The sequence below is a fragment of the Octopus bimaculoides genome, chromosome 1 (genome assembly GCF_046866305.1).
Source record: "Octopus bimaculoides isolate indiv1 chromosome 1, ASM4686630v1, whole genome shotgun sequence".
NCBI classification, from domain to species: Eukaryota; Metazoa; Mollusca; class Cephalopoda; order Octopoda; family Octopodidae; genus Octopus; species Octopus bimaculoides.
In genome coordinates, this window is record NC_142928.1 from 23,285,882 (window position 1) to 23,309,470 (window position 23,589).

Consider the following 23,589-nt stretch of genomic DNA (forward strand, 5'->3'; position numbering starts at 1 on the left):
ACAACACCATCACCATCAATGTCTTTACATACAGACATAGAACAAATATATCTTTCATATGAGGGTCTCAACAACATCAGACCTCACTTTATTATATCTACCAATGCTTTTGCATTTTTCACCCAGGGTCCATCATCCATTCATAATCCATACCCAGATTCCTTCAGTCATCACTCCTGCCTGCTTCTGCTGACACCTTTAATTGCAATCTTCTCATTCAGCTCACCTGTAATTTGACAGAGTGCATGTACTTTTACTCATGGAAAACAGTACATTGTAAAACTTAATAGGAAACATACAGGAACTTACTGTATATAGTGCTCAGATGCACTACAACTCATCAAGAAAAGTTAAAAGAGGTGACAGAGGAGACATGTAAGTAAAATAGAGAAAGACAGTTGTCAAGGCCAGAATTACATGCACAGTTGTTGTTGGCACTCCGTCGCTTACGACGTCGAGGGTTCCAGTTGATCCGATCAACAGAACAGCCTGCTTGTGAAATTAACGTGCAAGTGGCTGAGCACTCCACAGACACACGTACCCTTAACATAGCTCTCGGGGATATTCAGCGTGACACAGTGTGACAAAGCTGACCCTTTGAATTACAGGCACAACAGAAACAGGAAGTAAGAGTGAGAGAAAGTTGTGGTGAAAGAGTACAGCAGGGTTCGCCACCATCCCCTGCCGGAGCCTCGTGGAGCTTTAGGTGTTTTCGCTCAATAAACACTCACAACGCCTGGTCTGGGAATCGAAACCACGATCCTATGACTGTGAGTCTGCTGCCCTAACCACTGGGCCATTGCGCCTCCACACATGCACAGAGCAGAGAATAAAAGTGTCATAAAGAATAAGGGTGCATAGGTATTCCAGGAGTAATGTTGGTGAATTTTGAGTAGCATGGAATTTTGGAAGGTTGCAGTGTCCTGACAATTAACAACAGATATTTGTAGTTTATTCCATGTTTAGCATGACATTGTCTGATCATGCTCCATAATTGTTGTGGTAATTGTTTCAACAGGTTTTTGGCATTGATTGAGTAGGTCTTCAACATAGCATCTTTCAAATTCTAGCATAATAGCTTTTTACTCCTAAGTTTTGTTTGAGCAGATACAAGCATTGGTACCTTCTTTAAATGACTCATCTATCATGCATTATCACCTTCACATGACATATCCAAACCAACATAAGTCAATGCTCAATCTTACATCAAAGCCATTGATTCCTGACCATTATCTGAACTCATTAGCACTCATCACCGTCATCATCATTTAATATCCATGTTCCATACCGACATGAATTGCATGAATCAATATGATCTGACTAGCCTGAGGGCTGAGTTTCTCTCCTGTGTCTGCTTGGGCAAGATTTCTTTTGTTGGAGACACTTCCTAACACCAACCACTTTACAGAGTATGCTGGATATTTTTTTTTTTTTTGGCACCAGCACCAGTAAGGTCATCAAGAAAATTTATGTTGTAGCTGATATAGATCATAATTAGCCCATTCCTTTCTATCATAGCATAATATTTGGTTTGCAGACTGAACTTATTACTTGGTTTAACCCCCATCACCTGGTCATTGAGTGTCTTTAACAGTGTTCACTCCATTGCAAACATTTACACTTTGCCCATGTTATCTTTATATTCATTGTCAATATTTATCTGCTGATGTTCAAGTTGTATGTAGGCTGCATCAATCTCCTCCGGAGCTTGCAGGGGTGACAGGAATAGAGCATGCTCCTTGTAACTCTTCATATTTCACAGCACCACAGTTCTTATGTTGTTCAAAGATGTGGCAGTTCTCTGAACTTCTTTCCTTGTTTCAATCATTGGACTGTAGCCGTGCTGGGGTTTAGTCAGCCTTGAAGGGTTTAGTCAAACAATTTGACTTCAGTACTTATTTTTTTAACTCTGGTACATATTTTATCAGTCTTCTTTGCTTAGCTGATAAGCTACAGGGACACAGACAAACAAACACAAGTTTTCAAGCAGTGTGTGTGTGTGTGTGTGTGTGTTTAAGGAGCAAACACAAACACTGACATGTGCACACATACTCACTCATATATGGTGGGCTTCTACACAGTTTCCATCTACCAAATTCACCTATAAGGCATTGGTCAGTTATGGGTTGCGTGATCTGATCAATAAGTATCCAGACTGTTGCTATAGCAACGAAGCTGAAGCATGCAGAGTGAAGCTGCTTGGCACAAATTGAACATGGACTCTGTTGTGCACGTGCACTAAGTTTTAACGTTCTAGCTCACTTCTGTTGTTTACAGCAGTGCTTGGAAGGAACGTGTGTAATGTATAGTTGAAGACACTTGGCCAAAGTACTGTACCGTGAAATTGAACTCAAACCCATGTGGTTGCAAAGTGAGTTTCTTAACCACAAAACCATGCCTGCTAATAAAATAAACTGCTAATTTGAAAGCAACCAATTTAGAATCCACTGAAACTAACAATGGTCTGCATCACTGTCAGTAAAAAAAATATTAAAATTTGGAAAATAAGTTTATATGTTATGAAGAGAAGGGGGTTCTGACGTTTTGGGTAATATTCATCATCACCAATGTTTAATGTCAACTTTTCCAAGCTTGCATGGGTTGGATAGAATTTGCTGAAGCAGATTTTTTATGGCTAGATACCCTTCCTTTTGCCAACTCTCATCTATTTCCAAATAAGGTAATATTTCCCTTTGACTAGACATATCTCCGAAGATTGAAAACAAAGGACACTGCCTGCATGACAGCGACACTTGCTTACAACTGTCACATGATTTCAAGTGAAGGAGACTGTAACATACACACATATACATATATGATGGGCTTCTTTCAGTTTCTGTCTATTATAGCCGTTGATAAGGCTTTGGTCAGCCCAAGGCTGACTCTTGCCTACAGTGTCACACTGTGGAACTGAACTTGAAACCATGTTATTAGGTGCAGACTTCTTATACACACAACCACAGTTGTGAATTAAAAACTTAAAAGATGTTGGTATGAAATGCTGCAAAGATGTGAGTAAATTGTAAAAAGTGTGTGTGTTAACTGGAAAATTGATATGACTATCAGAACACAGAAATATGCTAACATGCTATAGCAAAACGTATATGTAACACAATGGAAAGCATAATTTCAGATTAGTGGGGGAAAAAAAAAATTTGGACACTAAAACAAAATTCAACTTTAATTTCTGACATTTGGAATTGGTGAAAATAATTGGTGAAGATTTTAAAATGGGTTTGTTTTAGATTTATGTAACTAAAGGTCACGGGGGTGTTGTTGAAACTACTAACAGCATAAATCATAATTTAGTTTTTTGATATGTAAAAAAAAAAACTAATATATTGATTTATTTATAATTTGGCTGATGTTTTTATTTTCCATCTTTTTTTTTCTTTTTTAATGAGTGGAAATTAGTTTTTTTGCTCCAGGATATAACATAATGTGCATGTAACAGGATATACACTTCTGGGAGCTTCGTAGATTTAATAACTTGGGTATCATACATCACATAAAGCAAAGATATTGGTTTATTTTTTGGTAGCAGGAGGTGACATGTGGGGAGGATATAACATAGAGGCTCCGTATATTATCTCAAGTGAAGGTGGGAGTAATTGAGGAATTGTGATGTTCATGCTTTTCTCAATGGCATTAATGGGAATCAACAGTTTATGGAAATCATGTTTATTACTGAGGGCAAATATACTTTCGGACCAATGACGTACTTTGTAAAGCATATAACAGGAGTGGCCAAGCTGGTTGATGAGAAGAGTTACACCTATATTTTTCATGTTCAAGAGTTACAATGGATATTTTCAAAAACAAAATTATTAACCATTGTGCCCACAACCACCTTGAGCACCTTTTTGAGCTCCATGTGTCTAACACATGTGGGCATGCCTTACAAAGTCAGAAAACAGCACAGATCTCATGACTTTTGGAAACATTCTTTCACACTTAAAGTTGCTGAAGCATGGAACAAACTACCTGCATCAGTTGTTAGTTGCCAAGACATTGCATCCTTTAAAACCTCCATGCTGCCTGAAATTCACCAACACTACACCTGATACCCCCCACCCTCCATATGCATACACACATGTATATCATGACTCATACACTGTTCACTTTCCTGGCATTTGTACATAATTCTATGAACTGTACATGCACCTTTGATGAGTTGTAGTGCATCTGAGCACTATACACAATAATTTCATTGTTATTATTATTATTATTATTATTATTATGAAATTATATTTACTGAACATGTACTGCTACATAATTTTGCTCCATAAAGTGTCTTGCTTAACCCTTTTGTTATTGTATTTCTGTTGTAATACATTACTTTTGTTTCAATTAATTTTGAAAATGATGAAGAATTTAGTAAAATAACTTTCTCAGTATTACATCGGAACATAAATTAACATGATAGTTTCATGTAGATCTTTTAGAAACAGGAAATTTGTATCATGCAACCAGGAGCAGTCTCAGGCTGTTTGGTATCAAAAGGGTTAAACTTTACTTGTTAAAGGTTTTTTATACCCAAACCATTAAGCTATGTGTCTTTACATATATTGGACAGTATAGTCCTAAATACAATGGCTTCTATAAAACCTGGATAAGTTCAGGGCTATAATAGGACTAAAACAACAGCAACATTTAAACCTTGAAGTTGATTTGATCATAGGTCTCTTATGAGCCTTCAGGTTCGTTAAGCTGAAGCTTATCCTGGTTTCTTGGCATATAAATAATTAAGAGTGCAACACTCTCTGCTGAATGGGGTGCCAGTTCATGAGAGGGTTAACTCTCAGTTATTGTTGGTATACATTTTCATTTTAATGGACTGGAGCAACATGAAATGAAGTGTTTTGCTTGAAAACACAACACACAGTTTTATGATCTTGACACCAACCACTGTACTATACACCTTGAAGCAAATAATGACCCAAAATTCACTTAGTCATGAAGATTTATGAAAGATAGGAAGTTAGGATAAACCAACATAGATTCTGATCGCTTCTACAAGCCTTTTAGAATACTTAAACTCTGCATTACAAACTAACAAAATTCTCATCAGATATGCTATTCACTTGCACCTTACATTAGTGTGTTGTACTTCCCCCATCTAGGTGGATAGGGGCCACCAAGAGGTTACAGAAGCGGGAATCTTGCTGAAAGTAATATTATTAATCAAATTTCCAGTTACTAAAAGAACTATTTCAGTTTCCAATTTGTTTTTTTTTTACTTCTTTAAATAGATGTTATTGTAGTGTTTAGCTGACACATTAGCCTGCTTGTCTCCTCATCAGTCTTTTCTTTTATTCCTTTTCTCTCCCTCACTCTCTTTCCTTTATTCACCATATTAATATTTCCCCGTGATAAAAGCTTTGATTCTTCAAACTGTTGCCCCACATATATACTTTCTTGAAATTTCTGTCATCAAAAGTAGAAAATTTACATAAAGGAATCCTTTCAAGCAGACTGAGTTCCATACGGTTTGGTTGAAGAGCAGTTAAGTAAGAAGAGATAAGTGCTTGCTAATGTTTAAATGCATGACACAGCATTAATGTATGCACTTACACATGTGCATCAGTAAATGCATCCAGCAATGAATAGACAATCACTATTACTAAGTATCAACTTAACTAGAGCTACTATTATGTCTATTGTCGAGGATTTAGGAAGGTTTCACATGCACACATAAATATTGTGTGTGTATCTGTATATATGTGTGTGTGTGCATAGTGATAGATAGATAGATAGATAGATAGACAAACAGACAGATTGATCTATAGTGTGTCTGCTTGCAAAATGGAGAGAAAGTCATACAAAATACCATTTCTGAATTTTTCTGTTTCTATTTTCCATGAAGACTTTACACACAAAATCAGTGATTTGATTATATTTTTTCTTTTCTTTCTTTCTTTTTTCTTTTTTTTTTTGTCTTTTCTGGGTTTTTCTCCCACCACCACCACTCCCTTTCCTTCATTGCTTTTTTTATTTGCATTCTTGTTATTTCTTGCCTGTGAAAATTAACATTTCTACATCACTGCTAGTTAGTTTTGCCTTCAACAACTGTATCTTTTGTCCTGCAGTGTGGATATAGTATAGATATATGTGTGCGTAATTATTTTTTCTTCTTACTGAGCTTAGCTTTCAAAAGACTGTAGATAGTTAGTTTCATATATATCAGTGTATGTGTGTATATATATATTGTAAGGAAGATATGTATGTAAGTGTATGTTAGTCCAAGTGTGCATATGTACATGCAACAATGCAAAATTTTAATCAATAAATATCCAGTAGAAATATGACTCATGATAAATTTGTAGCATAACTGTACTAAATGAAAAATTGCAGGTTGCTACAAACATGGAATGCTTAAGTATTCAAACTATTTACTCAGCACAGCTCATAAAATTTGGCTATAAAAATGTAATTGTTAAGAATTTAAGAATATTAAGGAATACTGTTTTCTTAGAGTCTGTTTGTTCAATTATACTAAATTGTCAAATTATTTTCCATTAAAAAAAATGTTGTGTAGTTAAGAAGCTTGATCTGTAATCTTGTGGTTTTTGGCTCAGTCCTACTGTACAGCACCTTGGGCAAGTGTCTTCTGCTGTAGCTCTGGAAAGAGCAAACCCTTGTGAGTTTGGAAATTAAAAGAAGCTCATAATATAGGTGTCTGTGATTGTGTACTCTTGTTTAGGCACCACTTGCTGATTGTAAATACTCGTCATTGTCATAAAAGTGAAGTTGTTCATTTCTGGTCTTCTGGTAAAAACATATCTAGGTATGAGGAAGTATTACCTTGTTTGGAAACAAGTGTGGGTAGGTGACAGGAAGGGTATATGGCCATAGACATTCTGCCTCAAGAAATTCTATCTGACCCATGCTAGCATGGAAGAGTAGATATTAAATGATAATTATATATATATATATATATATGGAAGAATTTACAAAAAAATCAACAACAGACAAGGACAGGTGGTGTAAACAACAAAAGGATGTATTAGTTTATATATATATATATATATATATATATATATATATATACACTAATACCAACCAATTTGCATATATGGCACATTTTTGGCATCTAGTTCATCAATTTTTACTTTTGCTCTTAGTAATAGTGTTTATAAGTGTCCATAGGCACTTAGAGAACATACTTGGTCAATCACATAAGATTGCAACTAGTCTAAGTCTTCCTGCTTTGTCTATGAAAATATTATGTTTAAAGACAAAGTATTTACACAAGTTTATACATATAATATCAGCTACAGTTAAGTGTGTGTATATATATATATATATATATATATATATATATATATATATATAGGCATGGCTATGTGGTTAAGAAGATTGCATTCCAACCATCTTGTCTTGGAATCTGTGCTATTGCTGTGCACCTTGGGCAAGAATCTTTTAGTATAGCCCTAGGCTGTCTAAAACCTTGTAAGTGGATTTGATAGATGGAAACTGTGTATGTCTAGTGATGGGGAAATATTACTTTGCTGGAAACGGGTGAGTGTTGGTGACAGGATGGGCATCCAGCTATGGAAAATAATGTCAACAAATTCTATCCAACCCAAGCATGAAAATGTACTTTAAGATAATAATTATTATTATTATCATTGTTATTTTTATATGCATTTTTAAGTATATATTTGATAGCTTCACAGTGATCAATGCATTAAAATAGAGATAAAATAATGTCATATAATATACATGCAGAATACAATAGGAAGCATGTATATTAATGTTAAAATACATATCAACATGCTCACAAACACATGTGCACATATCACAATGAGAAATGGATGTTAGATGGAATCCATTATAGTAGATTTATGAAAAAAATTAATAAGACAAGATCAAAGAATGTTAGGTTCCACAGATGCTGTGATGCAATGCCAAGATATATGAGCAAATGGTGTATTCATCCAATTCCAGTTCAATTAGAATAAAATGGACGTTAAAACAGTGACGATGATGAAGTAGTTTATTTGATTTCACTCTTCAAGAAAATATATTAAATTCTTGACAACCTTGCATAGAGTCCATAAAATCAATATCAACCACGAGAGACTGTCCTTGCCATTAATTTTTACACACTTTATGTATGACTTCAAGAGTCTTATACCACAACCATTCATTTGCAAAAGTACATATTCTCAGAAGTTTCTGATGTATTTCTCTGGAATTCCCCAACAAATTTCCATCAGCTCTGTATTGTTTTTCTGTTTTCGTATCCTCAAAGTGTTCTTAGTTAAAATATTCATTATATTAATCTTCACAATATCAATGCCGACAAACATTTATATTTCATTTTTTTCTCTTTTTCTTATAGTTTTTTTTTTTTTTGCTATATTCTTTTGATGCATGCATGTACAAATCCAACACTAATGCACATGCATATGCATAAATATAACCTAATAGTTTTGGGTTCAGGAATACGGTAATACATCTTGTGCAGATCACTTCTAATGTAACCTCAGGCCAACCAATGCCTTTTAAGTGTATTTGACAGATGGAAAGTCTGTCTTTCAATCTCTCTCCCCACTATATATATGTATACATAGGTGCAGGCATGGCTGTGTGGTAAGAAGCTTGCTCCCCAACCACATGGTTCCTGGGTCAGTCTCAATGCGTAGCACCTTGGACAAGTGTCTTCTACTATAGTCTCAGGTCGACCAAAGCCCTGTGAGTGGATTTGGTTGATGGAATCTGAAAGAAACCCATCTCACACAAACACACATACACACACACACACACACACACACACACACACACACGTCAATGTGTGTCTGTCTTTGTGTCTGTGTTTGTTTCGCCATTATCACTTGACAACCGATGTTGGTGTGTTTGCGTTTCCATAACTTAGCATTTCAGCAAAGCAATCAATAAAATAAGTACTAGGTTTTAAAATGAGCCCAGGGATTGATTTGTTAAAAAAAGCACTTCAAGATGGTACTCTAGCATGGCCACAGTGAAATTACTTATGGACATTGACTTTGTACTCCTTTAGTTCATCTATTACATATGTTTGATCATTCTTGTCAGTTGTCTCACAGTGTTTTTGTTTATCATGCTGGCACTATGAGGTGCATCTACCGATTGCATCAATTGTGTGATGTCATGTATTGCCAGATACTGAAACATATGTAACAGGTGAATTAAAGGTATACCAACTCAATGCACATGTTCTTTTTCTTTTATCATTACTGTGTTCTTTGTATTATGTCATTGCTCATCTTTGGCTGCAGAAGACCCATGTGAACACACAATGGTGGCAGTTTAATGTGATTAACATTAAAGCCAAAACCTGAATAAGATAAATTATGTGTTGAGCACAACCAGTCATGTGTGTGCTTTCTCTCATCTTGACATTTGTGTACTGATTGCTTGCAGTGTCACCATTCATACAAATAGTGCCATTTGTTTGCAATCTTCTGTGAAAACATGTCCAGTCATTGAGCTGTCTATTGTTTGGAGGGCTAAAGGAAATATTAACTTGCTTGGAAACAAGGAAGGGTTGGTGACAGAAAAAGCATCCAGCCATAGAAAATATTCCTTAAGCAAGTTTCATATAAACCATGGAAGTCTGGAAAATTGGCCCTTAAGATAATGATGATGATGATATATATATATATATATATACATATATATACACAGACCACCATAGGTTTAAAAACAACAATTAACATTTACATTGACATTCAAATCTTAAATAGAAATTGACTCATTCAATGGACTGGTGGGCTTGATTTCATATGTATTTGTGTGTGTGTATGCACAAATGGCAAGATGGTTGGTATGTCAGAGAATTTGTGCAACCTATGTAAATATGGAAAAGTGGAAGTAAAAATGAGCATAATGATGATATATAAGGGGTTACTGAAAAGTTCCTGGCTTTAAGGGTATCACGAAAGGCTTGGTTAGAGGCCCAAACTTCCGTATTCTTTTACAGGGCTTAGGAAAAATGAAGGACTGCTGCAATAAGTGTGTGAGTCTGAAATGGGAATATGTTGAATAAAATCATAATTAACTGATCCTCCTGTATTTTCTTTTACCCAAAGCCAGGTACTTTTCAGGAACTTGTATGTTCTTATTTTATCTCACTAATGTTTTTGGGATGATTTATCTGTGGTTTTCTCAGGGTCTTAGCATGTTTTTGGATCTTTCAACATCAGACTTTGTTGCCCATTTGACCCAACCAGGACTGATAAAGTCCTAGCTTGCATCCCAGAAGTAACAATCCACAGGGATGCCGTCTTTATTCAAAGCCATCTTGTGGCTTTTTTTTTACAGCTTTGGTAATAGAAGATCTGGCCCTCTAACTCTTTACTGCATTTGTAATATATATATATATATATATATATATATATAGTATACATAAATATATACATACGCACGCTTCTCATATTGATTTCAATTTGATTGCTTTCTTTTCAAAATTGCTTCATTAATAATAAAAAAATAACAATTAGAAAATTTAAAGCAATAACCATAAATGAGGAAAAAAAAAAATTGGAGCACGATTCTTGATTCCTGTATTAGTGACCAGTTGATTGGCAGTGGTTCAGCTTGTTATTGGTTGATCGTTTTTTTTCCTCTATGGTCATATTTAATTAAAGTTGTTACATTATTCAAGAACATATTGATAACATTAATTAAACATTTACTGTCTGCAGTAAATCAATGTAATGGTGTACAAGATTTATTAGTAGTTCTGTACAGTTGCAGTGGATAAATGTTTATATATGTATATATATATATATATATATATATATATATATATATATATATATATATATACAGAGAGATAGATAAATAGTATGTTGTAGTCTATATAGTAACGAGGTAGTGATTGTAGTAGTGGTGTGGGTGTAGGGTATATAATAGTATTGTAATGAATATATTTGTAGTGTAGTGTTTTCTCTGGTCAGATCTGGTGGAGCAACCCTCTAGCATGCAGGTAGTTGATCAAACAACAAAGTTTCACCCACTGGGTCGCCTTCCTTGTGATATAGGTTTCTGTGAAGTGCAACTTCATCCCTTGTTGTTGTTGACTTCTTTTTACTTAATGTAAACCCCAGCTTGCTGTTTTGAACAACAATAATAATAATCCTTTCTACTGTAGGTACAAGGCATGAAATTTTGTGGAAGGGGACTTGTTGATTACATCGACCCATGTTTCACTGGTACTTAATTTATCAACCCCAAAAAGGCAAAGTTGACCTTGGTGAAATTTGAACTTAGAATGTAGCAGCGGGTGAAATACCACTAAGCATTTTGTCTGGCGTGCTAATGATTCAGCCAGCTCACCACTTTACCAACAATAGTAATGTAATCCTTTCTACTATAGGCAAAAGTCCTGGAATTTTGGGGGAAGGGTTGGTATTTCACTGACCTTGAAAGGATGAACAGCATAGTTGACCTCAGTGGAATATGAACTCAGAACATGAAGCCCTGGAAGAAATGCTGTTAAGCATTTTGCCTGATGTACTAATGATTCTGCGTACTCTCTGCTTCAGTAATAATAATAATGATTGTGATGGGGATAATACTAATTCTTAATATCATTATAAAAGAAAAAAAAAATGGTGCTTGTGAATCTGTTGAGAAGGAAAAAAATTGTTACTTGCATTAACATTTTACACATATATATATATATATATATATATATATATATATAGTGTGTGGTGTATTTGTAAATATTACTATGCACATGGTAAATCTAGAAAGTAAAATGAACTCAATACCTTTGGTAGAATAAATATTTAATATATTTGTTGCAGTTCTTTTAGCTTACTACATTCCATTACTGAGTTTTATGTCTATATACATACACTTTTGAATATCTGTGTTTACAGGCTATGTTTATATATATATCTTTAAGCTAGTGTTTTGATTTAAATATTTACCAAATATATTTCTCATTGTTTGTTTCAGAAACAGTCCACTACCACCCTGCTCCGGATATTGGGGCACCAGATTTAAGACAAGAAGCAGATGGTAAGTCTATCTTATTTTTAGCTTAATTATTATTAAAATTATGCTAGCCTAATGAAATTTTCTTTTATTTGTTTTAGTCTCAGGATTTCTTGAGCATCATCTCTAATAGTTTAGTGGAACAAACTTGACCCCAGTACCTTTTTTTGTTTTTTTTTGGTCTGGTACTTATTCAGTCAGTCCCATATACTAAATTATGGGGATGTAAACAAACTAACACCAGTTGCCAAGCAGTGGTGGAAGACCAACACAAAGACACACACATAGAACATACAGGGATGTACCACCTCTGTAGGCAAGGCAGGCAGGGCCTACCTTAAATAAAATAGATTGATTGCAATATTTTCTTCTCATGGCAAAATATACACCTAATTTAATAAAATTATGAAGGAAAACTGAAAACCCAGTGAACTTATGTTAATTGTGGTCTGTCAAGCTATTATTTTAATTTTTATACAGGTCTGTTAATAAGCCGTTTAAACAAAATAAGTTGGGGCATTAGCATCAGAGGGATTACAATTGTAATTCATCATCATCACTATCATTTAACATCGTCCTTCCATGCCAGCATGGGAGGAGCTAGCCAGGCAGAAGAAGCCTGCACTTCTGTGTCAGTTTTGGCATGGATACAGAAGTATGGCGCAGGCTCCTGCCAGGCCAGCCCCTGTCAAACCATCCGACCCATACTGGCATGGAAGAAGGAGGTTAAATGGTGATGATGATGGTGATAAACCAAAAGAAGTAAAGTGTCTGACTTGATAAAGGAAACACGGCGGGGGTGGGGAGAATAGTGTAGAATAGCTAAAATTCTCCATGCCATTAAAGACAATGAATTGTTCTACTGTCATTCTTTAGCTGTTAAACACCGGGCCATAAGGCCATCTTCCCCTTTCAGATACTCCCCCTTTCAGATACTCTCCCCCTTCACATTTAAAAGCGGAAGCTTTTTTCTTTCCCTTTGTTCTTTATTTCTGTTTTGCCAAGTCACTCAGAAGCCCTGCTTAGTGCCAGTGACACAAAAAGGCACATAGTACTCAAGTACACATTGCAATGTGTGCATACAGTAAGGTGTTAGATGGACATCCAGCTGTAGAAACCATGCCAAAATTGACACTGGAACTTGGCACAGCACTGTGGATCACTGGATCCTATCAAGCTGTTCAGTCCACGTCAGCCTGGAAAATGGACATTAATGATAATGATGATTAAAGCTGGCAGAATTATTTGCACATTGGACAAAATTCTTAGCAGCATTTCTTCCAGCTGTTTACATTCTGAATTCAAAAGCTGCCGAGGTTGACTATGCCATTCATCCTTTTGGATTCAATAAAATAAGTACCAGTTGAGCACTAGGAATCCTTCCTTCAAAACTGCAGGCCTTGTGCCAAAATTAGAAAGAATTATTTTAAAGACACTGATGCCACAGCAGTAATGATGAGTTCTATGACTTCAATAACAACAAAAATTTTCACACTTCAAAGCTGAACAAAGCTTTTTATTATGAAATACAAGTTTTTTTTCTCCCCCCCCCCCCACTCCCTATTCACTTAGTGTGTTTTTATGTTCAATTCTACTGACAGCTTTTCAGAAATAGCTAAGCTGCTTTTGTTTCTTGTAATATTACCTTACTGCGTTTATAAAGTAAAATATTTTCATTGATAATGACAAGTTTGTTTTCATTCATTTTCTGCTTTATATTTTACTGAATTGATAACTTGCTATTTATCAAAAGTTTTTCTTTTTTCTTCTATATTACAGAATGATTTTATGATGTGATTGTTTTGTCCAAGACTTGTTTTCTCTTATATCATAACTACACATTTCAATAAACATTAAGTGTGTACAAAAAAAAAAAATTCTTTTCTTCAATATTTCCTCTCTCCTCTGCATTAAAATGCGGGAGATACTTTGTTAGTTGTTTAATCCCAGCCAGTTTCAATATACGTCAGACCTTATTGAGCAGACCATTCATGACCACCCTGTCTTATTGTATATCAGTAACAAGATTGTCCAATGTTTCCTTCTTTTTTTTAAAGATGGTTGAGTGTGATTTTGAGTGAATTTGGCTTCTATTTCTAGCAGGTCATGCAACTGTATAAGGGTTCTTTTGTTTGCTCATGTCGAAAGGGTTATCTATTCCCTAGTAATTTATATCCCATCAGATCAGTAAACCAGGCAGTAATGTGTGTGTGTGTGTGTGTGTGTGTGAGAGAGATAGATAGAGAGAGAGAGAGAGAGAGAGAGAGAGATACATAAAAAAGCAGATAAACAAAGCTTGATGAGTATGTTTGTTTGCAAGGAGTACAAATAAACAAATGGCATTATATAATAGTCATATCTTAACATTTGTTTCAGGTGAACCATGGCTTACACCATAACCACATCTATTATAAAATAGAAACTCCTAATGTCGGTATATGGAGCAACGTGAAATTTTATAGATCTATTGGGGCAAGTGAGATCGAAGCTGAACCAAATTTGATGACTGGCACCTGTGCCAGTGGAGCACTAACAGCACCATCTGAGCGGGATCACTGCCAGAGCAGCGGTCTCGCTCCTGTGCCGGTGGCACGTAAAAAGCACCATTTGAGCGCAATTGTTTCCAGCTTCGCTTTACTGGCACTTGTGCCGGTGGCATGTGAACAAAACATTGGACTGACTCCTGTGCAGGTGGCATGTAAAAAAACACCTTTTGAGCGTGGCTGTTGTCAGTACCGCCAGACTGGCTCTCATACCAATGGCACGTAAAAAGCACCCACTACACTCAGAGTGGTTGGCGTTAGGAAGGACATCTAGCTGTAGAAACTCTGCCAAATCAGATTGGAGTCTGGTGTAGCCATCCGCTTCGCCAGTCCCCAGTCAAATCGCCCAACCATGCTAGCATGGAAAGCGGTTGTAAAATGATGATGATGATATAATACAAAGCCATGTTACCCTCATCAGGAGAATCTGGTTAAAAGGTTAATGCTTTACTTTAAGGCACTGAGCTGGCAGATTGGCAGAATCATTAGCATATCAGTAAAAATTCTTTATGACATTTCTTCTGCTTTTAACCAGAATCTCCTGATGAGAGTAACATAACTTTGCCTCATGGATCTATTAGAATTCATGTTAATCCATATACCTACAACATTATGGGTCTTTATTACACTTTAGACATGTTCATAGCATAAGCCATAGTTCACCTGAAACAGCAGTCAAGATAAAAGTGTTGCATTATTTGTTTTGTTTATTCGTATTCTATGTAAGTATACTCATCAATCCGACTTGTGCTTATCAGCTGTTTCGTTTCTGTATCCACGCAACAAAGATCATTCCTACAGTAAACTTTCTACACTGAGTCACTTGTCCTGGATGAAGGAGTTGGAATTTACGTTCTAATTTATCTAAGCACTGCTCAGGGATATAGTACAAGATGCATACACACACACACACACACACACACACACACACACACACACATGTTTGTGTCTGTGCGTGCAGAGTGAATTTTATATGAACTGTGTAGTGTAGAAGCCGATTGCTTACGTGTGTGAGTGGGTATGAGTGTGTGCATGCATTCTTAATTTGTTTTCTCCCAACATCATCATCATCATCATCATCATTTAACGTCTGCTTTCCATGCTAGCATGGGTTGGACAATTTTACTGAGGACTGGCAAGCCAGAAAGCTGCACCAGGCTCCAATCTCTCAACAAAAATAATAATATTGAAAAAAACACTTTAGAAGACTGCGTCTTTTAGATACACAAGAAACCCGTTGTTAGCAATAACAGCAACAGCTGCCCATATCTTTCTTGTGCCTCCCTTTAACATGTTTGGTAAAAACAAAGGATTTTTTTCTGTTTCTTTTATGGAAGAATATGAGAACATTGACAATAAGTGGGGTGTCAACTGTCTTACTGAACCCCCAAAAAGATAAAGCAGATGGTTAAACCAACTGCAGTCATAATAGTTCAGGCACATAGATATATATACACACATATACATACACATAGAACATATATATAAACATAGTCAGAACCATAGATAGTTGCATTTATAAAACTATTTTTGAGCTAGTATTATAAGAATGGTACAGAAGAGAATGTGACATTTTCTGGCAAATCCCCATTTAATTCAAACACATTAGTTTGAGTTATTTTTTACTGCTAGCGACAACAAATTTACTAGAGAGACAAATACAACAGCAATGATAAAAATAACAACAACAACATCTCTTTATGTCAAAGCAACATTATAAAATATCAGATACTAAATAGGGTGTGCCATAGATTACAAATGGTAAGAAATATTAGAATAATAATAATCATCATCATCATCATCATCATTCTGATGTCCACATTGCCATGTTTGCATGGATCAGAAGGAATTTGTTGAAGCAGATTTCATATGGCTAGGTGCTTTTCCTGTCAACAACCTTCACCGGTTTTAAGCAAGGTTATACTTTTCCGTAGTTGAACATGTTTCCATGGAAAATTGGAAATTAAAGACACCTCTTGTATAACAGTGATGTTCAGTTACAGCTTTCACATAATGTTGACAAGGAGACACACATGTCAGGCTTTTTTCAGTTTCCATCTGCATCTACCAAATCCATGTTGGCATGAAATATGCATATAAAGTGATGATGAAGTATACTGTGTTTTATAATACAATATATCTAATAAAGGGATTTTTGCCAGATGAGAAACTGGAGCTTCTGGCTTTTCAATGACAAACATATATACATTCATACATATAATGATTTTACTGAGAGCTGCTTCTGCTGCATAATTTGAATTTTATCCTGCTTACACAGTGCCATTTGCAAACTAGTGTATTGCTAATACACTATCTTTATATACTTCAGACTAGCAAATTCAGTCTTGTTTTAGAAGTGATACAACAGTGATGTTGACAAGCTTCAACAATAGTGAAATACTTATGTCTCTTCTTCAGTCACTTCCAGGGCAGCTATATTTTGTGTGGCTATAAAGTAAATTGTGTTTAAAAACACAGCATGTGTATAAAGGGATTTTTCCTGTAAAAAATCTGCAACTTCTGGTTTTTCATCAACACACATACATTATGTTTTAAATATATATATATATATATATATATATATATAGAACAAAAGAAGGAAAATGCACAGTTTACATAGTTTTAATATATTTTATAAGTCAAAGAGTATTATGTTTGTCGACCGGTTTCGCTTTCACTAATCATGACATTGAAATTATTGTAATTTTGTATTTTCTTAAGATTTTAGTACATGTTGTGTGTGGAGAAGTTTGTGAATGAATGATTCAACAAATAAAAGAAAATCTAAGGGTGGGGGATGATTGGTCATCGTTATTATTGGGAACAGGGGAGGTAATTGCTCATCTTTCGGGGAGGGGATAAATATATATACGAAAACTTGAAAGCTAAAGTAGCGAGATGAAATGTGTACAATGATGGGTATGTGGTCATGAATTGAAATATATACTGAGATCAAAGTTAGATATGCATTCATATTTAGATGTGTTCTGTATTTTTGGATGAACAAATTTTCTTTATTTAAACATTCTTGTACAGAAATTGTTTCTTTGCACTGGTAGATAGGGAAAACTGTGAAGTTTCAGTGGATATTACCTGTACATCTCTCTGTGCTCACTCAAAGAAATCTATCTGTATTGTGTGAACCAGATCTGTTCTTTATATGGTGTGGTTCTCTGTCTCAGTGTAATATTTGTCTGTCCTATATAGTTATGTCCACAACCTGAACAGCAGCTGTGTGATTGTTTATGTCTCCTCAAAACAAAATGTCAGACATCGGTTTAACCCTTGGTCTACCAGAGAAAATGTATATCACTAATTACCAACTGGGTCCAATGGACCCAATATTTTTCTTTTAATTAAATTTTATTCAAACTGTCATTATTTCTTAGCTACATTATATATGCTGTTAGGTGAATGAAGAATTACTGTTTCTCACAAATTTTAATAAAGAAATACAGCTTACAGAATATATTATAAATTCTTTAAAAATTACAAAAATACAAAATTACAGCTCTTCATGGCAGCAAATGTTTTTGGCAAACATGGATATTACAATTCTTACATGTAGTATGAGTTTTCCTGTCTTTTTGGGGTCACACAAAGAACATCTTTTTTTTTCTTTGGCTGAGGAATCTCAAATGAGGTTGAAGATTGTCTTCTTTTATTGTTTGGTTGAGAAATGTTAGCAGAACAAGAAAATTGTTTGTCACATTCTTGTTTAGCATTAGCTCCAACAAGTTCCTTTCCTAACTGAATTAGGCACTGTCTTCTTTCATCCTTGAAACTTTGCAAGTGAAGTTGTTTAGCAACAATGAAAGCATTCATTACACTTATATCAGTCATGTAGAATATAGCCATAGGCCATCTTCGAGTCATTCTTTTGCAAGTGTATGTCCTTACCATCTTATCTAGGGTATCTACTACTCCTTTTGATTTGTTGTAACATGTAATAACTTCAGGTTTCTTTTCAGCACTTTTTGAATCAATTGAAGGCTAAGAGTGCATTGTACTCATAAGGGTAACTACATAATTTTTCTTGGGACAATAAGATAGGATCATAAAATATTGTACTCATTGAACTGTAGCTATGTTGGGGCACTACCTTGAAGGATTTGTTCAAATAAATTGACCACTGTACTTATTTTTTAAGTTTGGAACTTATTTGGTTGGTCTCTAGCCAAACTTCTAAGTTATTGGAACATATACAAACCAACACTGGCTGTCAAGTTATGGTGGGGACAAACACTAAAAAGATACATACACAATGGGTTTCTACATAATTTCTTTCTATTAAATCCACTCACAAAGTATTGGTTGATCTGAGGCTATTGTAGAAGACACTTGCCCAAAGTACTGCAGAGTGGGATTGAACCCAGTTCTATGTCACTGGGAAGCAAACTTCTTACCATGCAGCCGTACTTGCACCTGTATACATAAACAAATAATTTCTCTTCAAAGCATAAAAGAAAGGCCAAACTATAAAGAAACAGGAACAACCTGTGTTTGGTATTAATATTGGTTGGAGGAATGGTGAAGATGTCGCCATTGGTTGTTGTTGGTGATTGAGAGTGGTAGGAGTGATGTTGTTTGGGAGTGGTGCTATTGATTAGAATTGGTGCCAATGTTTGGTTCATAGCAATGGTGATATAGGATTGTTCTTTATCCCTAGGATAGTTCTGATCACACAGAACTCTGATCATAACGTTTCCAGTCATAACCATCCCTCTTGATTTTGTCAAATATATTCATTATCTTTTTTAAAAAAAAGGGAAATTTAGCTGCTATTTCCAGTAATTTAAGAAACCATGCAGAGGATTTCATGTTTGTTCCAGTGACTAATGGTTGGGTGTGGTGGTCATGATGTGTTAGGGGATATTAATTGTGTGTTTTATTATTTCACCTTTCTCTTTCCTTATTTCTTTCTGTCTTTATATCTATCTCTTCCTCTTTCTCTCTTCTGTCTTTCTTTCCTTCCTTACTTTCACTTTTTATTGTTTCCTTCTCTGTTATCTTCCTCCATCTTTCTTACTTTCTTCATCTTTTCATTTCATTAAAAAAAAAAATTGTTTAGACCTTCTGTTATATTATTCTCATTTTCTCTCTTTTGATAATTACCCTTTTTTTTATTCACCACCACAAACACTACCACCACCACCACCACCACTACCAACACATGTACTTGTATCATGTTAACATCAGCTTTATCCCTTCCATTTTCTTCCAACGTCCTTCTTACTTTTTCACAATCTTGTTATTTTCCTTTTATCCTTCCCCACTGTCTCTTTACATCTCTCTCTCTCTCTCTCTCTATCTATCTCTCCATCTTTTACCACTTCCTCCCTTGTTTAGTTTACATTTTATTTATTCATCCAGTTCCTTTTTTTTTTTTTTTTGTCATAGTTGTTTCCCTTAATTTTCACTCCTTTTTACCTCCCACTTCTCTAATGAACAAATAACAATAATAATAATAATAATAATAATAATAATAATAATAATATAAAGACCTGAAAGTGGAAATAACCAGAATGTGAAAGATTGAAGGCAGAAACCATCCCAATTATAAATAAAAGGTACTTTAGGAATGAATACAAAAAAAAAAAAAAAGATGCTGACTAATACATAACCAAAGCTCCAGGCCTTAAAAACATAACAACATACAGAAGTATCACTACTACATACACATATACTGTGTATACTCGTGTAAAAGTCAAACTTTTTAGACCATTTTTTTAAGGTAAAATTTATGGGGTCGATTATTACATGGATACTACTTTTGAGGGGCTGAAATTCAAGCTAGAATCCGATGTACTGTATCAGCAGCAGAAGCCCAACTGATCTTTAAGTGAATAAAAACAAAAGCACAATGAATTACAGTAATATTACCAATTTTATACATCAAAATACGTGTCCTAATAAATAACAAAATCTCTAGACAAGACCATGTAGCCCGCATGTGCAGTTACCAGTAAATGTCCATAATGTGGTGCAGAGTGGTTAATCTGGAGCAAGGATTCCTAAAATGTGTTCTGTAAAATCTCAGGATTCCCTAAAAGTTATCAGGGGTTCCATGTTTTTAAAAATAATGGTGAAGGATTTTGCGGCAAAATAAGAGTGGCTGTGTGGTAAGTAGCTTGCTTACCGACTACATGGTTCCGGGTTCAGTCCCACTGTGTAGCACCTTGAGCAAGTGTCTTCTACTATAGCCTCGGGCCGACCAAATCCTTGTGAGTGGATTTGGTAGACGGAAACTCAAAGAAGCCTGTCGTATATATGTATATGTATATATATATGTGTGTTTATGTGTCTGTGTTTGTCCCTCCAACATCACTTGATAACCGATGCTGGTGTGTTTGCATCCCCATAACTTAGCAGTTCGGCAAAAGAGACTGATAGAATAAGTACTTGGCTTACAAAGAATAAGTCCCAGGGTCGATTTGATCGACTAAAGGCGGTGCTCCAGCATGGCCACAGTCAAATGACTTAAACAAGTAAAGGAGTAAAAGAGTAAAAGAGAACCACTGAACTAGCGATTAGCTAAATGTTTTTAGGTTTACAAAAGTCATGCCTCTGTACAAATCCATACAGTGGTGTTTGCTGTTGTTTACTGATAGTCTGTGAAACGCATTTCTCACCATATAAGCAGACGAGCATATGAAGCATGTGTTTATTGTATTTGGGGATGAGTAAAATATAAAGGTCGCATGGGAACCACTGATCCAGCGATTAATTGAATGTTTTTAGACTTACCAAAGTCGTGCCTTTGTACGAATTCACACAGTGGCATGTGCAAGTGTTCGCCAATAGTGCTGTCTGTGAAACACATTTCTCACCATGTAAACAATGAGTATGATGCATGTGTTTATTGTGCTTCAAGCTGTATGCAGGCTTGCAGCATATCCTGTACATACAATTTAGTAATGGTAATGTAGCTCCCATCAACAGATGTGTAGTGCTCACTATTAAATGGTGTCTTACTATAAAGCACTGAGCATTCCATTGTAAGCACTAAGCTTTCCACCTATAGAGCAGGCTACAGTAAGGTAGCCACACAATTTTGTGACTGTTATTTCTACATACAGGATAATACGGTACCTTGGCCCACAAATGTTGTCCTGTTGTTCGTGAAATACTAGGGTTGAATTTTATACAGGGTCTATGGAAAATTACCAATTTTTTGGCCAAAAACAGGGGTCGACTTTTACATGACCTCGAGTATATGAGATTGAGTATATATATATTGCTCGAGTATATATGGTATATATTATATAGAGTACTTTCAATGCAGTTGAACGCACATACACAAAAGAACAGTTCTCATAAGTCATACTGACATCCTTTTGGTTGTTTTGGTGGAGCATGCAATAAAAAGAAAATTAGATTACTGGAAAGTAGTAAGAATAATTTATTCCATTGAAACAATAGGTTCTTCCATAAATTTATAAAATGGCTTGATTAACCCTTTAGCGTTTAAACTGGCTGTATCCGGCTCAAATATTCAACCTGTTTTTATATTCAAGTTGGCCAAATCCAGCCTCTCACACATACCCTACGATGTCATTCTGAAAAATAAACAATTATATTGTCAGAATCTCAAAGTTATGAGATAAGGCAGTATTAATTCAAGACAATGTGAATAAATATTATATTTGACAGATTAACCTAAATACTAAAAGATTAAACTATTTATGGATCTTGAATTTTACAAAATATTTACGAAGTATTTGTAACGTCTTCTTGTCACAAACTATTAAATATTTTGAATCCAAAGAGCACAAAGAAGAATTTTATTCATTCTGAGTGCAGGCATGGATGAATGATTAAGTTTGCTTCCCAGCCCCATGGTTTCAGGTTTAGTCCTATTGCAAGGCACTTTGGGCAAGTGTCTTCCACCATATATATCCCCAGGCTGGGATTTGACAGACAGAACCTTAAAGAAACCCATTGTACATACACACTTACATATATATGTAAGTGTATGTGTATGTATACTTGCACACACACACTTGTCTCGGCATCAATATTATACAAGTATATTGTTTGTTTGCAGTCAACATCCCTGGCCTTACCTGGAAACAGGTGAGGGTTGTTGGTGACACAAAGGGCATTTATCCATAGAAAATCTGCTTCAATGAATTCTGTCTGACCCATGCAAGCCTAAATAAGTAGATGTTAAAATAATGATGATAATGAAATTATTCTAGAGGTATGGCATTTGATTTTTTTCAAGCTCAACTTCTTTATATGGCAGAAAGTAAGCCTGAGGTCAAATTTGCAACGAATTCATAGTCTTGTGAATCAACACTTAGAGCTGATCTACAACTGAAAATGCTATTGTGAACAAGTGCACCATTAGTTGCAGCCATTGGCGAACTGTCTGAGAGCTAATTCTGCAAAAGTCATGGGTTCTGTCTTTCCATCCTCAAATACTCTCTGGTATAATAAAAATTAAAAAAAGGGTCAAGGGAGATAAGTGGAAGAAACTTCAGTGAAAGAGGAAAAGGAAGATGATCTCAGAATGCTGAACCTCATGAAGGCGATAAACAAGGGTTTACAACAAGTGACTGAGGTGCTGTGATGGAGTAAACCCATCCAACATTTACCAATGTAGTAAAAAATAGATGGAGGAGGAGGATTTGTGTTAGTTCTACCATGAATACTTGTTTAGGCTCAGGGGAAAGTAACAGGAAGTCGCTCAAAATTATCTTCCCTTGAGCTACAACTGTTAAATAATCTGTTGTTGCTTAGCCCTGGGTCTGTTCTGACCAAGCAGGGATTCATTTGTTAATGTTTTGATAGTTATCACATTGAATAAAGACTGGAAATAAATGAAAAGAGAAAGAAAGAAATATTTCCAGGTGTTAAATAATGTCAGCTGCCATAAATCTGTGTTTACCAAGTCAATAAAAGCATATGAATCTTGATAAACAAATAAGTTATGGCACCCAGATGTGTCTAATAAACAGTAAAAGGTAAAAAAAAATTGGAGAAATCAGTTCTTTATAGCTTAAAGATAATTTCATGTACTTATGATATTTTCATGCCGTATTTTTTAAAT

General features: G+C 35.3%; 1 protein-coding gene across 14 annotated transcripts in view; it reads left to right on the forward strand.

Moving 5' to 3' along the window:
• Positions 1-23,589, forward strand: part of LOC106884182 (glutamate receptor-interacting protein 1) — a 542,605-nt gene that overhangs the window by 357,633 nt on the left and 161,383 nt on the right. For all 14 annotated transcript variants that reach the window (XM_089349488.1, XM_089349543.1, XM_089349474.1 and 11 more), the window contains one exon: positions 11,953-12,015. In XM_089349488.1, coding sequence (XP_089205614.1) covers positions 11,953-12,015 — 63 coding nt within the window. The remainder of the gene's footprint in view (positions 1-11,952; positions 12,016-23,589) is intronic.